Raw genomic sequence first — 23,014 nt, 5'->3', positions numbered from 1 at the left:
GCCCGTGTGGATCTACATGTGTATAGCCAAACTCGAACGCCGATTAAACCCCTTCCCACGATGTTCGCATGTATGATCTTTCTCTCCTGTGTGGACTAACATGTGTCTACCCAATTGTGAACGTCTAGTAATTGTGTAGTAACGTGTTTAGGCAATCTTGAACTTTGTCTAAATCCCTTTCAACACTCTTGGCACGCATAAGGTTTTTCTCCTGAGTGGACTAAAATGTGTCCACCCAATTTTGAACGTTGAGTAAATCCCCGTCCACACTCTTGACATGTGTAAGGTTTTTCTTCCTTGTGGACTAACATGTGTCCAGCCAATTGTGAACGTTGACTAAATCGCTTGCCGCACTCTTCGCAGCTGTAACCCCTTATTCCTGTGTGCAGTAACATGTGCCTAGACAAGACTGAACGTTCTCTAAATCTCCTTCAACATTCTTGGCATGTATAAGGTTTTTCGCCTGTGTGGATCAACATGTGTTTAGCCAAACCCGAACGCCTAATAAACCCCTTTCCACAATGTTCGCATGTACGATCTTTTTGTCCAGTGTGGATTAACATGTGCCTAGACAAGACTGAACGTTCTCTAAATTCCTTTCCACATTCTTGGCATGTATAAGGTTTTTCGCCTGTGTGGATCAACATGTGTGTAGCCAAACCCGAACGCCCAATAAACCCCTTTCCACAATGTTCGCATGTATAAGGTTTTTCGCCTGTGTGGACCAACATGTGTGTAGCCAAACCCGAACGCCCAATAAACCCCTTTCCACAATGTTCGCATGTATGATCTTTTTGTCCAGTGTGGATTAACATGTGCCTAGACAAGACTGAACGTTCTCTAAATTCCTTTCCACATTCTTGGCATGTATAAGGTTTTTCGCCTGTGTGGATCAACATGTGTGTAGCCAAACCCGAACGCCCAACAAACCCCTTTCCACAATGTTCGCATGTACGATATTTTTGTCCAGTGTGGATTAACATGTGCCTAGACAAGACTGAACGTTCTCTAAATCCCTTTCCACATTCTTGGCATGTATAAGGTTTTTCGCCTGTGTGGATCAACATGTGTGTAGCCAAACCCGAACGCCCAATAAACCCCTTTCCACAATGTTCGCATGTACAATATTTTTGTCCAGTGTGGATTAACATGTGCCTAGACAAGACTGAACGTTCTCTAAATTCCTTTCCACATTCCTGGCATGTATAAAGTTTTTCGCCTGTGTGGATCAACATGTGTGTAGCCAAACCCGAATGCCCAATAAACCCCTTTCCACAATGTTGGCATGTATGATCTTTTTGTCCAGTGTGGAGTAACCTGTGTCTACCCAAATTTGAACGTTGAGTGAATCTCTTTCCACACTCTTGGCATGTGTAAGGCATTTCCCCTGTATGAACTAACATGTGTGTAAACATATGTGATCGTTGGGTAAATCCCTTTCCACACTCTTGGCACGTGTACGGTTTCTCTCCAGTGTGGAGTAACATGTGTCTACCCAAATTTGAACGTTGAGTGAATCTGTTTCCACACTCTTGGCACATGTAAGGTTTCTCTCCTGTGTGGTTATACATGTGTGTAGCCAGATGTGAACGTTTTTTAAATTCTTTTCCACACTCTTGGCATTTGTGGTCTTTGTCTAGCAAATGCCTTGACAAACGTGACCGATTTAATTCTCTGCCAAATTGCTTCGAAATATAAGATTTCTCATCTGAATAAGAAATTGTTTCCTTTGATATATTAACCATATTCGCTTTTCTTTGAAGAGCGCCTATGATAGTTCGCCTGTAACAAATTAAATAAACAAGGAAATATGTATTGAAGTAATTAATAAGTAACAACAAAGATATAAAATCATTCGTTATAATTTATGATAGAATTACGTTTATTTTTATCTAGTACATGAAATCTTGTAGAACTATGGTACCGAGAGGCATCGAGGACTTCCCATATCTCTCCATTCTCAAAATAGGATGATATATTTTGCTTTAGTATTTCAAATTTTGAATTCCTTTAAATATACGATATCAGAGTACTCAGAGTACTGAAGTACACACCAACATTGACCAGAAATTCGTTGTCACTAAAAATATTTATATATCCTTAATTTTTGTGTCAGAAAATGTAAAAATCGCAATAACTTATTGCAACTGCAGCTACAGGAAACTGCTATCATTATGACAATGAAATAAATTAAGGGTATAACAACTTTTGAAGTTTTGCACAAAATACGTAAGATGAATCCGTATATCAATTTCTGTGTGCTTTTAATATAATCTCATACTTTGAGAGAGTAAATTTTAATAGGTCTACAATCTTTCCGTCTATTGATATATACTTCGTGGTTACATCTGATACACATTTATGCCCTCTTATTATATAAATATATTTCAGATGTGTTGAGCTTTCAATATCTTGTAATTTTTACTTTTTATTTTATTTCATTTTATTTATTTATTTACTTTTTTTGATATGGATGATATTAAGATAATAGAACTCTATGTTAAAGTAATATGAACAAGCATTAGCATCTTCGTCACACTTATATTATTACTAGTGCTTGCACGTTTGTGCTCAGGACATACCATTTAAATTTCTAATAACCTAGTGTAATGCTATTCGGAGAAATCAAAATGCTACACTGGGTTTGGAATCCTCCTATTACAGGTTTTTGTTTTGCAAACAATGCCCTTGACTTTTATTAACATCGTGAAACACTTTACCAATTATTGTTTTCTGCGTTAAAGGAAAAAGGGTGTGTGAAGATAAATGATGAAAAAAAAATGGAAGAAATATTTTATGCGTGAGATTATAAAAACAGGAAACTGAACTGCTTGAAATAAATTATATATGTCGATTGTCTACATTTAAGTGGCATTCGATCGTGTTACATTCATTGAAATGAGTATCATAAGGCCGGGAAGGAGATTATATTTGTACGTCAAAAATGATAATCTGACGGATCTTTTTCCTTAAAGAGCGGACAGTTGCACACTACTTTTTTTACTTTTAAAAACTGTTACGTGCACCAGTGTTTTGCACAAAACAACTTTCCAGAGGGCGATTCTGAACTTGATATTCAGCAAATCTGACATTAGTTAAGGAAATAGGTGAATCGATTGAAATCAAATTTTACACGGCAGTTAGTCAAACCTGTATCTGAGCTATATTTTTTTTTTTTTTTTCTTACTGTCATGAGAGGGAAGATCCTACAAGTAAGATTTAAAACTTACGCTAAAAGCAGACTATCTGACAAGTGGATTAGGTTAGGAAGGTGAAATTTCACATACAAAATATTTACTCAGTATCAGTTAGCAAGTAGTCTACGCCTTAAGGGATGAAACCGGGCAATTTCCTTAGATTTCTTAATATATAACTTTACCATATGATATAAAATTAATATGTAGTGTAAAAAATCATGCATTGTCTGATGTAGTTAAGTCATCACAATTTTGCTAGCATAAAAGAAGTCTTAAGAAAACTAGGTTTTCAAAAGGATGTTTATAAATTAAGCTGTAAACTCCATATAACTTCAAATCAATTTATGGACTTCTTTAGATATGTTAACACGTGCCACATCAAAAACAACAAGAAAGTTTGTAGTATAGATTTAAAAATTATTTACAGAGAACAAAGTAGTTTCATCGTTTGTCTTTCAAATAACGCTTTTATCCTTTCTGGACGTGCTTTTTTACTTATATGGAGCATTCTACTTCTTGCGAAAAAACATCATGGAATCACCGTCTCTTCCTCAGTAATTCACATTAATATTACCAGATTCATTTCCGCGTTACTACATTAAGTATGTCTACGTAGTTTTAATGACGTTATACATAATATACCTTCTTTAAACTTGACGAAAAAAAAATACATGACACTAAGTTCCTAATCTTGTCATGAACACTGGCCATTTATAAATCCTTACAATGTAAAACTACAAAGAAAAAAAAAACCTTTTAAAATAGTTTTAAGAAAACCTTTTGCCGACTTTACCAACGCATTAGGAAGAAAGGGTACGTTTTATTTATAATATTTTAGTGAAAGACCATTTTCTTTGCAGAAATGCGTCCCGAAACTGCTCGACATCTCATTGATGTAAAAATTAAGATCGAGATCCTACACGAAACCTGAAACACAGACAATAAGCATAAGTTTGCCCCAGAATGTAATTACTGAATGATCTATGAAATTTCAAAATTGAAGTTAAGGATTGGTTTTATGCCCATTTTGTTGCAGAGGTCGCACCCTGGTGCAATTATTTGCAACAAACGTATCTTCATTTGAAGGTTTTATAGCAATTTTCACTGTGTACTTTGAGCAGCAAATGTTAAAAGGTCAAGAAAATAAAACATATATATATACTGCACCTTAAACTTTAGTATACGTTCAGGAATATACGAAACTCATTTACCTAGTGAATAACAAAACCGGAAATCCCACAGGTCACAAATTTAACTTCTCAACTGGATATCATTCTGCACTAAACCATATCAACTTGGATTATTATCACTCATTCTTAGAGTGTCGTATTGTATTAAATTATCTTATCCTCTTTGATATACCAAACTTTACATAAATTGCACAGTTCCCATGCGTACTACTGACGCAAGTGATGTGATCCGCCTATCGTAGATAAATCGATTTCATTGTTTGTGTAAAAATATGTGATGTTTTATTATCGTAAATGATAATTATACATATCGTGACGTAAACTTTTTTCATTCATCTCACGCTAAGTAAGTTATTCAAAATTAGCAATCTTATCCTGCGTGCTAATTAAAATATTCAACCCTTTCAATAGACGTACACAATTGTGCAGATAGATATTACCTGACCAGCGAACGAGTGCGGGCGACCGGTTTTGAACTAAAATGCAAGCAGCAGTGTTTCTAACCAGATTACTTGTAATCAATATATCAGTTCCTTTTGTCCTATTCGTAATAAACTACTTCACGCATTTGCTCAAGTCCAGGGTCAGATCCAGGGGGCGGAGCGATTTTCCAATCGGAATAGGGTATTTTTTATTTTAAAAATAAAACCTAAGAATTTTCACCTTTGTATTATAAATGTAAAATAACGCAAATGTAACCTAAAATAGGTAAACCTGTCTTTTTTTTTTTACGTTGCAGAAGTCAAATAAAGCAATAAATTGCAAGAAATTACTTAAATTGACGTTCTTGCTCAAAAAAATGTCCACCTTCGAAATCGCAGGTGGCCATTTCTGTTCTAGAAATTGTATACAATTTCTACTTCTCGTTTTCTAAAATTGTTTTACTTTTTTTGCAATACACTCTTACATTGATTTAACTTTGAACGACCGCCCCCAAAACATTCAGCCTGGATCCGCCCCTAGCTCAAGTTAAGACAAACAGTTTCAAAAGTTATTGAAGTTATTTGCAGAACATCTTAAGTAACAAGCAAAAAAAAAAAAAAAAAAAAAAAAAAAAAAAAAAAAAAACTACAACAAAAATACACCCTCCATATTAACTTGCGAGCAAAGTAGGGAGCAGCGTTTTACAGGCTGCTCTTGTTTTATAATGACATCGAATAAAACGTAATCAATTTTTATACAATCTGCTTAATACATGGTAGAAGCTCACTGAATTGTCAATTGTACTATGATGTTCTTAAATTAGTAATTTCCATTCATGTATCACTATTAACAAGACATCTGCATAATTGCAGGAATGTTTCACTACAATCACATAACTTACGGCGTTCTTTATTAAGTGAAAATAGATTAGGCTATGCATAACATCCAAAACTGCAACTTTTAAAAACCGTTGGATACACTGCAGAGTGAAACCCTCCGCTCTCCTGTCCCACCGCGCTTGCCTACAAACTGATGTAAACACAACAGCAGCGCCATCCTCCGAAAACCGCACAGCTGTCCTGGTCAGGTAATAGAATCACGAATATATGCAATATCGGCTCAACATGCACAATAGTGCAAGATAATTTTTCCGAAAGCAACTAGTTTAAAGAAAAAAAATATTATTTACGAGGATAAGTAGATCATACTAGAATAGGAAAAAAGTTTTTTTTCTTTCTTTTCTTAAATTCTTTTTGAAAAATTGTCCTTCTGGAAAAGGATATAAATAGATACCCTGGACTTGTGACAATTACTTTTAATTGAAGATTAGGTAGAAGAGAAATAGATTCATTATTCGATTTGGTATTTCTAAAAATTATTTAAGTTTAGATGACATTTTGTAAATCAGGTCAACAGATATTTTCTCCTTGTTTATCGATTGCAAGTAAAACTGTAGCTGCGTTTTAGACAACCTTGAATCGATTCTGTTAATGCAGTATGAAATGGATATACAAAATAAAGTGAATAAAGATGTCATAATTAATGAACTCTGTCATATTAGTACAGAATGTAAAATATTTCCGATGTAAGGTAAAAATCTCCTTGTTTCATGTCATGTAAGCAGATCAAAGTAAGAAAAGTTAAATGATATTATATATCTATACATATATATATCTATTTAAGGCGTGAATCAATAAAGTGTGTTTATCAACCACAGTCTCCAAAAATGCGCACGTCCAGAAAATTTACATAGCTCAATCTAGTTAAATATATTTCAAAATTGCATTTAGTTCACTGCTTTCAGACAGTTCAATTGAGGGACCAAAAATACAAGGGATCTATGTTATACATGACGTTTCCAATAAGGTGTGTTTATATTCAGAAAAGAACTCTCTGCAGATTAACATGCAAACTAGGAGAATCACACCGCAGTCCACTCGAAAGTCTAGCAATGAGTAATTTGCGTCATGGTTCTTCTAATAGTTTATATATTTCAGTATGGGGCATAAATCCATTTCCTCCTCATAAATAAACTTACTGCAAAAGTCAGTTAGTCCCCTTGAATTCCAAGGGTTTCACTTTATGTTCGATGTAGATGTTTTATCGAGTGTAACGGGCGTTTAAACGGTCTGAGAAGATATTTTTTGTAATATGACTTTATATATTACTGTTGATGAGCAAGTTAAACATAAAATAATCATACGTAATAATGTCCCTATGTCAGAGGTAGTGCGCCCTGCTAGTGAATTCATAGTTACGTCCCCCGGCCGGCGGCATCTCATTTTGACTCTGGAAGAAATGAGAATACTATTGATATTAGAAAAAACCTAATGCAGAGGCCAAAACCTAATCACGAAGGTTTCATCCATATAATAACACCATTTTTAACTGAAGACAAAGAAGACAAAGTAGTTTCCTAGATTTGCTCCAGGTCTTTTCGGATTTTTATGTTTGTAAGGTATATGATTTGGAGAAATTTTTAAATTAAAAAATACGTAAACATAGAAGAAAACGGGGGAGAAAGGGATTGATTTAAAAATTCAGAGACCATGCAACATTTAAAATACATAACCGTAACCTACTGAGTTATAACTAACCAACAAAGGAAGGCAAAGGAAACAGACAATTACAAAGGAGAAAAAGGCATGAGACAAGTACCGTAGATAAGACTTAAGATATCGATCAAGACCGGAGCGAGTCCAAGCTATAATCTGAAGCGAAAACAACAGTATAAATTAACGAATTGCTTGTTTGATTTTTGAAAGTCTTATAGTGGGTGATGCATAAGCTTAAAAACGAAACCCAAATCAGTATTCTATATGGTTTGAGCCACCTGCAAATCTTAATCGTACAAATGTTAAGCATGCAATATTATGTTGATAAAATATAAATAATTTGGTACTCTGTAATTTCAGAACTGACTCCCAAAACAATTTCAGCTTTCCGCTTTTTTCGACAACTGGTACTAATATTTTACATGTAAAATCTAACTGTAATTTTTAAGGATTCAACTGGCAACTTGCTGATTTTATATGGAATAACTCTGCGTTTTCATATCCACATGCACAAAGTACGGACTTGTACATAAAGGCAGCAAGAAGTATGGTAAATGCTATAAATGCAAGACAGAGCTGACAAGATAACAGAAAACTCATATTTTGGCGGAATACTATCAAAAATAGTATGAGAAATATATAATATCGAGAAAAGGTGCAAATTAAAAAAGGCAAAAATGTAGTAAAATTCTCATACACAAGTTAACTATAAACCATAGGCTTCATAACCTTCTTGTCCCTCTTGGCTCCTTGTACTCTCATCCTCTTCCACTTTCAATTGGATCCATCAACATATTTCCTACCCCTCGTACCAGAAATCAAATAAAAGTGGACAATAATGTTTGTTAAAGCAGCTTACATTTTTTCTCTCACAGAACCTTGGATTCATAGCCATCATTGTGCTTTCCTAATGTAAACTTGCGCTCGAGAACGAAATTGCCGCTTAGATGGTGTATTTTTCTATGCTACTAAGAAAGGCGCGGTGAACTTAATAATTTCGTATTGACAATTATATTCTTAATCTAGACTGCAGAGGGCACTTTATAAATAAATAAATAAATAAATAAATAAATAAATAAATAACTCTTTGCCGACATCTTATGAGTACATCTTAGTACACCACAATAAAAATTTACTTAATATCGCTTTCATATTTAATTAAATATTAATGGTGATGTCAGTCTACAGGAGCTCTATATACAAAACCAAAAAGTCCTGTATAGAACACGCACAAAGTTTATTATATGATACAATTTTAGTTGATATGTAATATTGAGTTTAAACTTCGCAGAAAATCTGTTTTCAGACCTAAGAGTAGTGTTATATATTTCGAAGCACTTTCCCACGCGAAGTCCAACTTTATATATCAGGCAATAAACCAGGGATCCAAATAAGCAACAAAAGTTTATTCGCCCAAAAAAACGTTACTAGCCCACATCACATAATAAAATAATTTCCTTCCGTATATTAAATACTCGGCCGCACCGATGAACCACACGCCCCGGGTGAGTGGTTATTTGAATCCCTGCAATAAACGCTAATATTTATTACAAACTTCCTTTCACTGTGCGGATGCTACGCACTTTGCATCTCCTTTGTCCTACTCTGTTAGAATTTGCAGATATTGGGGGGAAACTCTCTAATGGCCCCTTGCTACCAGAATTCTTTCGGGTGAAGGTCCCTGTACTTCAATGCCTGCTGAGTGCAGCAGTTTATCTGCTACATTCGCATAAAAAGTTCGAAGTTTGATACATTTTCCTGCTTTGTTCCTGTACAGTATGTGAGCATTGACATGTGTAATAAGTCAAGCAGCAAAAAAAAGCAGCTTCTTCCACCACTTGACAGACATACTAATAGCTCTTGCGTAGTTGATTTGTAAACATCGCGTAAAGCTGGCCTCCGTACAAGGCATATGTGAATAATTAGAGTAAAAAGTTCCTTGTTTTTAACTGAAGTAACACACTTTCATTTACAAAACAAAGATTTTTGTTTTAGTAATTTTTCTTTTTCTCAATCTACTGTTTTGCGTATTGATGAATTTGTTTTACTACTATTCCTGGCGGGAGCTCATGTAGTTTGGATTCCACGTTAATCAGTAGGTCCACGTCTCATATAGCCTCGCTGCTGAACAGGACGTTAAACACAAATCAACTTTTCTTATTACTATAAAACTTCATCGGTAGAAACAGCTGAAACATTTTAAATGTGGAATACTCTATTGATAGCCCAGCATTTTGATCAATTCCCGGGACACCACTAAACTGGGGTTTTGCATTTACTTGAATTTTATCGCTCCAAATCACATCAGAATCTGCCTTTGAATAGAGATGACGCGTTTTTTTTATTTCTATTTCCCGGCGCAGCCTCAGGTTTACTTGAAACAGAGTTACTATCTTGTTCACTCCCGGATACGCCACTGAGCACAGAATAATCAATGTCATTACTAATAATTACTAACCCATAACCGTCTGAGTCGGAGTCATTCATCAGTTCTGCAATTTCATTATCGCTAAACATTTTGCCTCTTCTTTTTGTAATACCGCTGCTCGTAAAGGAATATCCATATTTTTTTTCAAACAAAAAGCAAAAGATATACTCAGGAAAATTCGTCCGTCTCATTGCTATGAACCCATATGATGTGAGTGCGTGTGTAAGATTTTGACGCCTACGAACCGAAGGGAAGTGATAAAGACTTAATCAGTGCGAGGTGATTAGACGCAAATAAAACTCTCGTCACCTACTCATTTCATTGTTTACTTTCGTTGAAAGAAAACAAAGTATCCATTCTGTTACATTCGGCAGGGGAATTGATCGCAGAACTTGGGTGAACACATGATTGCCAAGGCTACAGTACATTTCTTTTTAACCTTTAACATGTTTGTAAGCTAGAAAGTGTGTATACTGATAGATCTTCAGGTAGAAATGGAGCCATTATTAATAAGTATTGAGGAAGATAGCAGAAGCAGCGATGAGTCAACAAAGCCATGACGGAAGTAAATGAAGTAAACAGATTAAGAGATGAGTTTGCAATTGTCTTACCCGTATTAATTGAGGAAAACAAATAATTTGTTGCTATAAGGCACAAAACAACGGATAGAAGTATATTTGTAGATAACAGAAACAAAAATTATCCATTGCCTCTATTTTTAGCTATTCTAAATTTTGGCCTCTCCCTTACGCGCTGTCAGGATCCAAGGTAGAAATTTTTCGCTTTCAATCATGCTATCCGTACTCGATGAGTGAAACAATTAGTTATTATTTTCAACAATCTAAAAAAGGGTAAGAATATCCTAGGTGTGAGCTAAAAAAATATTCCTAATCGATTTATGAGTAACTTGTTTCGAAGTTCGATGTATAAATGGCGAACATTCTGGTTTTAACCATAGGGGTTACTATTTGAAATCTTCCCATTTTATAAGACAAGCGAAATGACTTACAATTTTTAGTAATGTAAAGAAAGACTGGACCTAGATTTGAGTCTCAAACTATTTCCTACCTTTTATTTATTAGGTTACTGATGCCATTTTCAATTTCAAAGTGGTGAATGTTTTAAAATTTGTTTTATATATATATATATATATATATATATATATATATATATATATATATATATATATATACATCAGTGGGATCATTATGTACAGTGGGAGCACGGTGTTTGTCCACCACAAAGTTCACTTGGCGGGGGCTGGGATCGAACCTGGGACCCCAAGCACCGGAGGTGAACGCTCTACCACTGAGCCACCGCGCCCCCTACAATAATTCTTAATATCGTGTACGTGCAATAAGCCTCTAAAGTGAACCTGTTGAAAGAAGTGGAAGTGCCATACCATAGAAATGATTACTAAAATATGGCTTTCTTTTATATATATATATATATATATATATATATATATATGAAAAAACGCGTTCTTCCTTAAAGAGAAATGAGTACCGGTATGATATGTGTAGGTATTGATCTCTACATTATAAAATGAGTAGTGGAATAGACCCCTGCAATTAATGAATATCCACTGTTCGTTAAATTTCTTTTTTTATCTTGTATTTTGTTAATGTCCTTCCAGAAAAGTGACGCTAGACTTATTCTAGCTAAATCCTAAGTCACAAACGACCATTGTTGTTGTTCTAGTATAGCACCTTTGACGTTTAAATTTGGAAAATTTCATTTTCGCGACCTGTTATTTTACAAAATCCTTTATATAAATTAAACACTATAGTCGAGCACTCATATTGTAAATATATACAAGAATTGATGAGAAATATGTAATCAATAATAAGGTAATTATTATTTTATGAAGATACGAACTACAAAAGATTTCAATGGGTAGTATCGATCTTAGTATTAATTTGTATTGCCTGCAGCTACTATATGTGTGCCATATGGTTTCCAAATTGTAGGGTATTAATTTAAGCCCCAGGTATCTCCCATACCTAAATATCTCTCGTGAAGTATTGCTTTTAACCTATAAACTTTCCAAACCCATCTAACTGTATTACCAATCTGAGCCAATTACTATATGAAAAATTCAAAATTACCTTTCTGAATTTAATTCTTTTGTTGTTGAATGTTGGGGGTCGTTAGAGTATGACGTGCAAGTCTCTTGAACCACTATTTTTCTTAGCGTAACTGTATTTCTTTTATATGCAGAATCTTCTTCTACTGAAAATTTTGATTTCACTCTATCAACATTCATTTCCACATCCAAAGAATACTTAGCACTATCCTTGTCCATTTTTTGCTCTCCTGTTGTAGATAATATTAGTTCTGTGTTGTCATTCATTAGTTCGTATGTCCACCCTTTCCCCTCGAGTGGATCTTCCTGACGTAAGTCATAATCAATGTCTCCTTTGCACATCAATTCCAACTTAACACACGCCTCACCAGCCATTATTACTTCAAATTTAATAAGAAATTGGCACTATATTTCCCTTATATTTTGTTCTGCCAGTGTTCATGAAATTATTTACAAGAACGTTCACAGAAACAACTTAATACTTCCAATCAAACAAACGATCAGATTTTAATAAAATACTGTATATTTGATTTTTGAAAATAATAGGTTCTTCTTCTTCCTCTCCGGTAATATGCTTCAGGGAACAAAGACCATTGGGTAGTTATTAAGTGTATAAATCGTATAATAAATTAATAAAAACGTATTACTTAACAAAGGATTTAAAGTATACAGTATATAAGTGTAGAATGAGAGGTTCTACCACAATCGACACCGTGACACAAATCAGAACACGTTTCAACACTTCGTTGTTTCCTTCTACGAGCCAGAATGTTGCTTCTAAGCAGGGTTGGAAACACATAGTTAGCGTTTAGTACTAATAAATATTATAATGTAAGGCATTTTTTCTTGCATTATCTTCAAAATTTTTTGTAATAGATATTGTCAAATATTATAGGTGGCTAGATAGATAGATACACAAATAGAAAGATAATACAAGTTTTATCCGCCTATAGATAATTTTTAAATACATTTTTTATGCATACTATCTTGTATTTAACAAAGCTTTGTTCAGTCCTACTATATGCAATTGCGATGGGCAGTGGGAATATTCTCGGTGAGAAGGAAAATAAAAAATCCCAACATTCCCGGTTTTTTCCCCTAGCATATAAATTCCCGGGAAGGAACTTATATCCAATTCTTTATTTAATTTATCGTCGAAATTATAAGGACCATATGGCTTATTACTTTATTTTTATTTATTATGATTTCCTTTTAGGTTTTAAATAATTTGGTCATCGAAAAAGTTAAAATTCGTTCACTGTATTTATATAACTAATAAAATAGTATTTTTAAATTTCCATTTCCATTTGCAATAAAAAGTAGCAATATATTAAGTTACAAATGATGAAAAGGAGCGAGTTTGTAAAATAATGTAGAAATTATGTAGAAATAGATATTAAGTATTATTAATGCACTCCGGACTATAGTTAGTAATAGACCTCGACCTGTCTTCTGTCTCTGAGTCGAGTTTCTGAAGAGGTACTCGGATTTCTCTTACGTGTGAATTTACCAATCATATTTTGAGAAATAGGTAGGAAGAAAGGTCGTGTGTGGCAATGTTACGTGCAAAATTGTAAACGTATACCAGTATATGCAAATATTGTGAACATACCCACACAGCAAGGAATATTTCCTCAATCAAAAGAAAATATTTTTCTTGGTTTCCAAAAGATTTCCCTTCTATGTACATTTCCATGCTGGTTTCCCCAATGTATTCCGAATATTTCCCGAAAATATTTTCCCAAAAATGTTTGTAAAACATTTCAGAAATTATCTGGAGTACATTTTGAGAATGCTTACCGGAAAGTAAATCCAGGAAAATATTCACAAAATATATCAGAAATATTGTTTTTGATCTAATTTAATATATTTTCACTGTTGAGAAGGGAAATATTTTTGAAGTGATACTAAAAATGTTTTCCATATATCATACGGAAAACAATGAAACGAAATAGACTCCACATACTTAAAAAATGTTTTCTAATACGTTATTTGCAATATTTTCTATTTTTACGAGAAAACGTATTAAATATATATTATGAAAAATATTTAGAATATTAAAAAAAATCTTTCGTAATATAAGAAATATTTTTCAGAAATGTTTTAAAAAGGTTTACTTAATTTTTACAAAACTATTTTGGTAATCTTCTATAACTTAAATGAAATATTTTCGTATGATATTTTAGAATTATTTCCAGAATATTTTATCAAATTTTGAATATAAAGCTTTAAAGCAGATAAAAGAAAACATTAAAAATGAATAGAAAAATGTTTTCCATTCTGTTTTGGAAAATATTTTGTGTCTTTAGTGAACAACATTTTCTGATATATGTCTATTATAGAAACATTTTTACATTGTTTTCAGAATATACTCTTCCGTTATTAGAGAAAACATATTCCTTGTTAGATCTGAGAAGTATCCCAAATATTTGCCGAAAATATTTTTTTAAAATGTGTTTGGAGAAAATTTAATGAAGTACAGGAAGCAGTGGCGTTAAATAAACTTTCCGGGCTTTAGTCCCACCAATATTTGTTTTACTATATTAAAGTAAATGAAATATCCTGCACAATTTTCACATGTCCAGGAATAAAGTTAGCAAAAATTCCCTCCACGAAACAAAATCGTAAATACGCCACTGACAGGATGTGTATTTTTAGAACGTTAGTAGGAAAATAATGTAAGAAAAATTTTCACAAATTGTAATAGAAATATGGTGTTGAATGTAATGTAATATGTTTTCAATGTTGGGAGCAGTGGTAAAAGTGGATCTGGAAAGGCGGGGGGACGGTAGGTAGCGCATGACGTCACGCCCTTGCCCCTGACTATCTTTGACCATTGTATTTTTGGTTAGGAACTGGGGAGACCCGTACATATTTTTCCCAGGTGGAGGCGGCGTTTCTCCGCACTTTTTACCTCTAGTTGAAAGAGAAAATGTTTCCGAAGTAAAAGTAAAAATGTTTTACATAGGGCCTACATGATAAAGAAAACAGAATAGACCTGTGAACAGAATAAAATGTTTTCCAACATGTCATATGCAATCTTTTCTATTCTTACAAGAAAACATATGAAATATAATTTTTAAAATATTTCGAATATTTTAAAAATAAATTCGTTCACAATATGAGAAATATTTTTAAAACGCCTATTAATTTTGTATGGAAATGATTTTGTTACCTTGTCCTGTAACTTAAATGAAATATTTTCATGCAATATTTTAGAATTATTTCCAGAATATTTTATCGAATGTTGAATAAATTCTCTCACAAGAGTATCGTAGTAGCATTATTACCAATCATTATACTAATTATAGCAGCCTCAAATAAATATATTTGTTAAAAATTTTAAATTTATAATATCCTGGTGACATCGCACAGGCATTTATTCCAGATCGCAAAATAGCATCGCCACATCAACCATCATTTTTTTCTCAAAAGTACAAGATTTCCTTTCGAGATGTGTTGAATTTGAATGTTGATCTGTCCCTGTGAAGTTGTGACAGGATCCCGGCAAATCTGAAGATCAAAGATTCGTGTGAAACACTAATTCGAATGTTACCATTTTACAGTTACATTTATTATATAAATAGGAAGAAGGCATCTGGATCTGAACGGTCGTGCCTATGAAGAAGGTGTCCAATTGGAGACCGAAATGAAATTAAATGAAGCTTACAACAAAAGTCGGTAAGTAGAACGATTACATAAAATAATTTAGCTTTATTGTCTGTAAAAGTTATGACAAATTTATGTTTACAAATTAATAAATTCATGTGGGAGGCTAGATTTCCATTGTTTATGTTTATACATAAAATACCGTGCAGGTTTCTTTTGGCTCACCATTCGAAATAATTACTGAAAAATTAATTATTTTAATAATTTTCTTTTTATTGTATCCTAAGTGATTTTCGATAGGCGATTTGAAATACGTCACATGGCATAGATGAAATTCAAAGGGACCGTCAGAAGTAGTTGTCGAAAAATTACAGTTATTATTTTATGATTTGCGTATATATATATACGGAGCCGGATGTATCACCTAAAAACTACAGTGCAAAAAATACAAATCAGCCTGTACTACGTGGCTACTAAAAAGCACCAATAGGCAGGGCTTTAGAACACAGGTCTCCCTTCCCATTTATATGTAATATAGACAGAAATCAACGTGCCCTGCGGGGCTCTAATTCCCTTTCAGTTGCTAACGCTCGCTCGGCAATACTATGTGAATTAAATATTTTACTTTGGTACAGAGAAAGAAATCTATTAACCTATATGGGGACCTGTGTTCTAGAAACTTCCCGCAACAATACTATCTGAATCGGAACAGGGCGAAGGTGGAGGACAGCAGGAGCGAGTGGATGCTTTCCAAAGGGAAAAGATGTGGGCAAGTCTTTACTTTAGCCAAGGCAGTGGCAATAAACAATTCATCTGAACCTGTTCCTGCAGTTAGTTACAGTTCTCAAGAAGGAAAGACAGAAAACAACGTACCCTGCGGGGCTCTAACCCGCCTTCAATCGCTAACGCTCGCTCGGCGATTTGTACTTGATAATATTACTGCCTTGCCCAAAGTAAAGAGTTACCAGGCGTATATTACCATTTTAATGACAGGTTATAATAATTCTGCGTGTAGTTTTACTTCTGGCGTGCCACTCGAAATCTGTGTTTCTTTCAGAAGTAATGTTCCGGGGCATTGCTAATACTATTCTAGTTATTATTATAAACGTATTGTTTTGGATGCTCCGGGGGGCACTGCCCTCCCAAAAACAGGTCTTGAAGAAACACTGCTCGAAATACTTACTGAGATATAATTCTTTCGCCACTTTCTTTCTTGTTGGGTATTCAATGATTTTCGCCAAGCGAAGTATAAATTTTTCACTTGGCATAGGTAAAATTCAAGGAGACCGTCAGAATTGATTGTCGAAAAGTTACAATTCTTTTACGATTTGCGTATTTATACTGAGTCCTGATGTGTGGATAGAAATCAATCTGTGTTAGGGGATTTCTAAAAAGCACGAATACCATCTAACCGAGTCATGGAGGGTGGAGGCGGGGGCCCAAGGGGGTGCTTCCGAAGGGAGCAGGCACGTACTCTTCTATTTTGATCACAGGATAATGGCGCGTATATTACCATTTTAATGACGTATTCACGATTTTTTTTTACGGGACAGGCGCTTGGCTAACTTTGTTCCTGGAGATGAAAAATTTCTGACAGATAATTTATTTACTTTAATATAGTAAGTACAATTTCAATTGGCTTAAACCCGGAAGCCCCCTTAAATACACCACTGGGTTATAATAATTGTGGGGTTCATTCGAGCAGACGTTTACACCGAAAGCAAAATTTATAGGTAAAATGTGAAGTATTCTTCGTGAAGGAATAAGAGTGTGGATGTAAGTTATTTCTGTCATTGCACAGCTTATTGAAATGGATTTTGAATGCAAATAGGGTAGGAGTAAGCGGCGGGAATTTCCGGTTCATACGTAAGTTGTGAACATCTGCGATGGCCGTAATGTGATTTTTTTTTTTTTTTTAAAGAATTGTGTAATAAAGAGAGAAGGATTATAAAGATTCTGCAGAGTCATGGTATGGTGAAGCACGTAAAATCAACTGCGCAAAGTGTGGAAAAGATGTATTCACGAAGAAAAATTCAGAGCAGAGGCAATAGCCCTACATACACTGTTTTCAGTCGTAAAGGTGAGAAAGAAAGGGGTGTAACACACGTGTATTAATTGTGAAAGGAGTTTTTTTAAAGGATCGAAATTAAGTGTTTTTGAAGATAAGAATAATTACAAATATTGTAAATGACCATACTCTTTCATGCGTACCCCCCACCCCCCTGTCGCTGATGTTCCTGCTCCCTACGCTGTCGCTCGGGCCCCCGTGCTGTGCTTCTGTCCTGACTCGGTTAAATAGCGTTCTTGCTTTTTTACTGGCCACCTACCACAAGTTGTTTCGCCTTTTCTTTTAGAGCTCCTCGTTTAGTGCATAGGGAAGCGTGGTTGCTTAGTGGTAGAGCGTTCACCTCCGGTGCTTGGAGTCCCTGGTTCGATGCCAGCTCGCGCCGTGTCGACTTTGTGGTGAACAAACGTCGTGCTCGTGGGTTTTCTCGGGGTTCTCCCGTTTCCCCCCACTTTCTTCATTTCACTCATTTCTCATTATCACCGTCTTCTTTAGCCTAAGCGTCATATTCGTGGGACGTTAAACTTAAGGATTTTTTATTTAGTGCACGTTCTGCAAAAAGAAACTGGAAGATGCAAGAAATGCGTCAAAATTTGGTTAAAAAGCCTGCTCGAGTATTGCCTAGTTCTGTGTGCAGGTTTACTATTGGCGTGCCGCTCGAAATATTTGTTGAAAAATTATAATTCTTTCGCTAATTTTGTTTTTGTCTCTTAAGTGATTTGCGGCAGGCGAATGTAAATATTTCACCTAGCATTAATAAAATTCAAGGTGGCCATCAGACTAGATTTGCCGAAAAATTACAATTATTCTTGTATTGTATTGTATTGTATTGTATTCAGGGTTTGCCCAAGTGGGTCCAGCTCGAAAAAAAAACGGGTTTTTTCGGGTTGCACACACCTGGGTTTTTGAGATTTTCGTTAGTATATTATTGGTGCAATTAACGTGATCACATTGAAAGTGATTCTTATCAGATTTTGGACTTTCCTTGGGCAAATTAGGTGCTTTCAGGTTAAGGTATACAACATCCAAAGTAAGGCCTTTATAAAGTTCTTAATGCACTGAATGCATTTTAAAAAAGCCGTACCTTAGATTGAGATAATTATAGAACAAATTAATTTATGGAATTTGCTTATATCCTATTTCAAGTAAAATATGCAATTTTATATTTTAGAAAATACTTTCCGTGAATAGTGTGCTCGCTTACTTAGCGACGCCGAAGGACATTATCCCTCATACATCTGATAGGTTTAGTGCCATATTAGCTGGTAGTACTAGTAAATATGTAGTGTATTAATAAAGCTATTAGTATTATTTTTTATTATCTTTGATGGTAACACTGGTATTCTTCAGTAGAGTTTCGTTTTCCAACAACAGTTTAGTTATTTGTTGCTACTTTTCAACTAGCTTTCTGTAGAATCAACAGCAGCAATAGCGTAAAAATTCGTGTCAAATTTAAGAATCTTACTGCTCGGAGTTTCGAAGGGTGCGCTTATTATTTCAAGTGCTGAATTCAAACTATGTACTACTGGAAGTTTCGATGTACAGTAAAGAAAGCTTGCATTTTCCGAAAATAATAATAACTCTTCGTCGCGAAAGAAGTGCTCGGGAAATTCCAGCAATTAAACGCACAAAGGATCGGAACTAAATACTTCAACAATAAAACTATTTGAAAAAAATGAAATGAAATCTTTCAGTTTTACGTCCCACGGTTATGCCTGTTAGGCTAAAGTAGACCGTGATTATGAGAAATGAATGAAATGGTGGAATGAACCAAGTGAGAGGAAACGGAAGAACCCGAGAAAACTCACGAGCACGGTGTTTATCCACCAAGAAGTCTACACTGCGTAAACCAGGGACCCCAAGCACCGGAGGTGAACGCTCTACCACTGAGCCACCGCGTCCCTAATAAAACTGTTTATTTTACGCTGTAAGATATTTAGTTTCATTTAAGACATATTGAAACATTTACTTTATGAAATTGAATTTTACAGGCTGTTTCAAAACAACACCGACAACATTTTTGGGATGATTCCTGACACCAAGATAAGAGAAAAAGTATAGACCAACCTGGGTGCACAATTGCTTCCTTTCGGACTTGTAGGCTGCCGAAAATATAAAAAGATAAACTTTAAAGGTCTATAGCGCCAAAACTATGGGACCTACCGTAGTCGTGTCGAGACTTCACTTAAAAACTGAGATGTGCACTCTCCAAAAACACGTTTCAGAATCACGTGCACTCTCCAAAAACACGATGTACACGTTTCAGAATCCTGCGGTACTCACGCAACAATTTTTATAGAGTTAGCCTTGCTACTGGCATATAATTTGGAGTACTGGCCAACTACCTCTTGTTCATGTTTTCGGCAGCTTATAACTTCGAAAGGAAGCATTTGTTCACCTAGGTTGATCTATACTTTTTGTCTTACGTTGGTGTCAGGTATCACCTCCCAAACCGGTATCGGTGTTGTTTTGAAACACCCTACATATATGTTAATTGTTTTAAATTAATTTTCTGGGAAAACGGTCTTGCAACAAGTGCTCGGGAAATTCCCGTAATTGAACGCACAAAGTGTCGGAAGTGAACTTCAACAATAGAACCATTTATTTTACGCTAGAAAATATTTAATTTTATTTAAGACATTTTGAAACTTTTATTTTATAAAACATGTGTTACAGATTGATTTGTTTAAATTAAATTAATATATTTGTTCTCAATTAATATATTTGGCGAATGTCAGTGAGGGTATTAGGCTGATTCATTCTATATTTGTTCGTTCGTCTGCCCGTACCACACGTACAACAGGGTACCACTTTCCGTCTTTTAAGTTTAAATTTTCATTGTAAGAGTACGAGACAAACTAAATTTCTCATGTTCAGATTTTGGCGGCATACCAACCTAAAATTTCAAAATAGCGGGTATCCACGCCGCAATTTTCAGTTTTCAAGTTGAAATTTTCAGAGTAGAAGCACAAGACACTCTAAATTAACTGTATATATTTTGGTGGAGATCCAACGTAAAATTTCAAAATGACAGTCATTTTTCAAAACAGCAGTGAATATAAAATTGTTGCAAGTTGTGACAATCATAATCTTGAAATATAAATCACATTTTAACACTTTTACCCTAAAGGCATTGGAATGTTTTTCTTAAAAGAAAACCTCAAACCCGAAAAAAAAACAATTAATCCCGAAAATACCCGAAAAACCCCATATGGGTCCAGGTGTGTTGGGCTTTTTAAAAAAAGTCCGTTTTTTTCAAACACTGATTGTATTGTATTTATTTTCATACGTTTACATACAAATTGTTCACAACGTGAACGTGTGAGTTGCACGCGTCACAAGAACATTGAATGTGTACATATTTATACATTTAAATCTACATCCGATAGTAAAATAGCGTCAATTTAAGTAAAAGAGGTACAATTTTTCATTATTCTAATTTACATACAACGATATGAAACAATAGAACAGTTAATAAAGCATTACATTATACATATGCAAAAATATATATACACTTTTGACCTTATTTACTACAGACATTTTTAATGTGTGATTATAGATTTGCGAGATATTCTCCTACAGAATAGAAGCAGTGCTCAAATAGTTAGTACTTGATTGCTTTATTGAAACCGGATGTTTTGTTTTTTAAAGTGGAAGGAAGCTTGTTATAAATATTCACTGCCATAGGAAATGTACTATTCTTATGCAATTTTAAACGTGAAGACTACATGAAGATCCGACGCTTGTCTTGTATTATGCATATGAATATATGAGTTCAACCGGAAATTGCTTGCTATACCTATCTATATATCTTTTTTACAAATTTTAGAATTTCATATATATATATATAAACATGAAAGAGATAAGTTTTCAAGAAATTTAAATAGAGGTTTAAAAGAAGTTCGAGAAGAACTACAGTGCCAAAAACAGAAACCAACCAAAAGTCATACTAGTAGTGCTTCTCTTGTAAATATAAAATACAGCTTCTGTACAATGTGTAGGAATACGGCGCCGGTGGAAAATAGTATCTTATACTGTTGTCTTTCATATGCACTTACGTATTTTATCCATCGTAAAGCATTTGTAATTATTTTACACTTGTAACGCTTCACTTATAAACCTAAAATACATGTATATTACTTGGAATTTAATTCTGTCGCCTGCAGAAATTTATTTTTTATAAATGTGTCTTTTCATGCATAATTTTGAATTTTACCTGCATATCTTCCAAAATGTGGTGCGCCGAAAGTAATCCAGCACCTAAAATTTAAAGGTCTGAGTGACGACTGACTGATCCTCGCACAAGCCAAGCCGATTAATTTAAAAACTTGAAATTTCGACAGCACATGGGATTTGTGACGTATGGTACCACTAAAGAAGATTTTTTGGAAATTCTACGTGAAAGGCGAATAAGGGGTGTGAAGTACTTTAATAAAGTGGCCATATCTCTGAATGTCTTAGCCTTAGATGCTTGAAGTTTTATTTGGACTTCTCATTTAAAATAATTTGATACGTTTTTAAGGATTTTTTGATATTTTACTAAAAATGGGAAGATAAGAGGGGAAAATGAAAAACAGGGGATGGGTTTCCAATTATTCTAATCAAATGTCGATATCCCGGAAGATTTGAAGGTTAGGAACATGGAGTTTGGAATTCGGACTCATCATTTAACATAATTAGACACGTATTTCAGTTTTTAATTATTATTATTATTTTGACACAACTTAGAATGGAAGAAATAGGGCAGATACGCGGAAAGGGTTGGAAAGCATTTTAAAAAGATGGCCACATCTCCGAATCACTTAAGCTTAGAAACTTGATGCTTTGTATTTAGGCTCCTCATTCAAAATAATTTGTACGTGTTTCACTGATTTTTGATATTTTAGTAAAAATTTGAAGAAAAGAGGGGCAAAGGAAAAAAGTTTTGGTTTGAAGGTTAGAAACATGAACTTCTAATTTAAAATAATTAGATAAGTAATTAAGCTTTCTTATTTAAATATATGTCCTAGAAGGGAAGAAGAAGGGTTCTGACGGCGATGGAGGTGGTAAAAAATATGAAATGAAATAAAAATGAAATCTTTTAGTTTAACGTCGCACGATTATGTCTGTAAGCCTAAGGGGGATGAGTGGTAAAAGTTAGTAGACACGTGTCCGAGAGTTTTTGAAAATTCCGTATATTAGAGTGAAAGAGGCTCAATTGTTGGTCTGACAGTGAAGCGAGTACGTTTAGAACTAGTTGAAACGTTTAGAAAGTACGTAGTTCATCTCTGCTGCATGGGGTCCTTGGTTCGATCCCAGCTAGCGCCAAGCGGGCTTTGTGGTAGACAAACCGTGTGCGTGTGTTTTCTCGGGGCTGTCCCGTTTCCTCCCACTTACTTTATTCCACTATTTCATTCATTTCTCATCATCAGCGTCTCACCCTGGATGCATAAACGTGGGGCGTTAAACTAAATGTTTCATT

General features: G+C 34.5%; 1 protein-coding gene across 1 annotated transcript; it reads right to left on the bottom strand.

Moving 5' to 3' along the window:
• Positions 1–257: 257 nt before the first annotated feature.
• On the bottom strand, positions 258–12,650 carry LOC145693520 (uncharacterized). The gene is made up of 2 exons (XM_081769588.1): positions 11,902–12,650; positions 258–1,782 (listed from the first exon to the last, which is right to left on the bottom strand). Exons 1-2 carry the CDS (start codon positions 12,252–12,254, stop codon positions 432–434), a joined length of 1,704 nt encoding a protein of 567 aa, XP_081625714.1. The 5' UTR covers positions 12,255–12,650; the 3' UTR covers positions 258–431.
• Between the last annotated feature and the right edge of the window lie 10,364 nt (positions 12,651–23,014).

The sequence above is a fragment of the Thermobia domestica genome, chromosome 8, assembly GCF_964235325.1.
Source record: "Thermobia domestica chromosome 8, izTheDome1.hap1.1, whole genome shotgun sequence".
Lineage (NCBI taxonomy): Eukaryota > Metazoa > Arthropoda > Insecta > Zygentoma > Lepismatidae > Thermobia > Thermobia domestica.
The sequence above is the reverse complement of the archived record's forward strand: the minus strand, read 5'-3'. Positions and strand labels throughout refer to the sequence as shown.

Excerpts from the sequence above, each read along its gene's own strand:
- LOC145693520 (XM_081769588.1), bottom strand. The coding sequence starts at position 12,254 with ATGGCTGGTGAGGCGTGTGTTAAGTTGGAATTGATGTGCAAAGGAGAC. Across the intron at positions 1,783-11,901 it reads AAAGAATTAAATTCAGAAAG|GCGAACTATCATAGGCGCTC; the intron begins GTAATTTTGAAT and ends AATTTGTTACAG.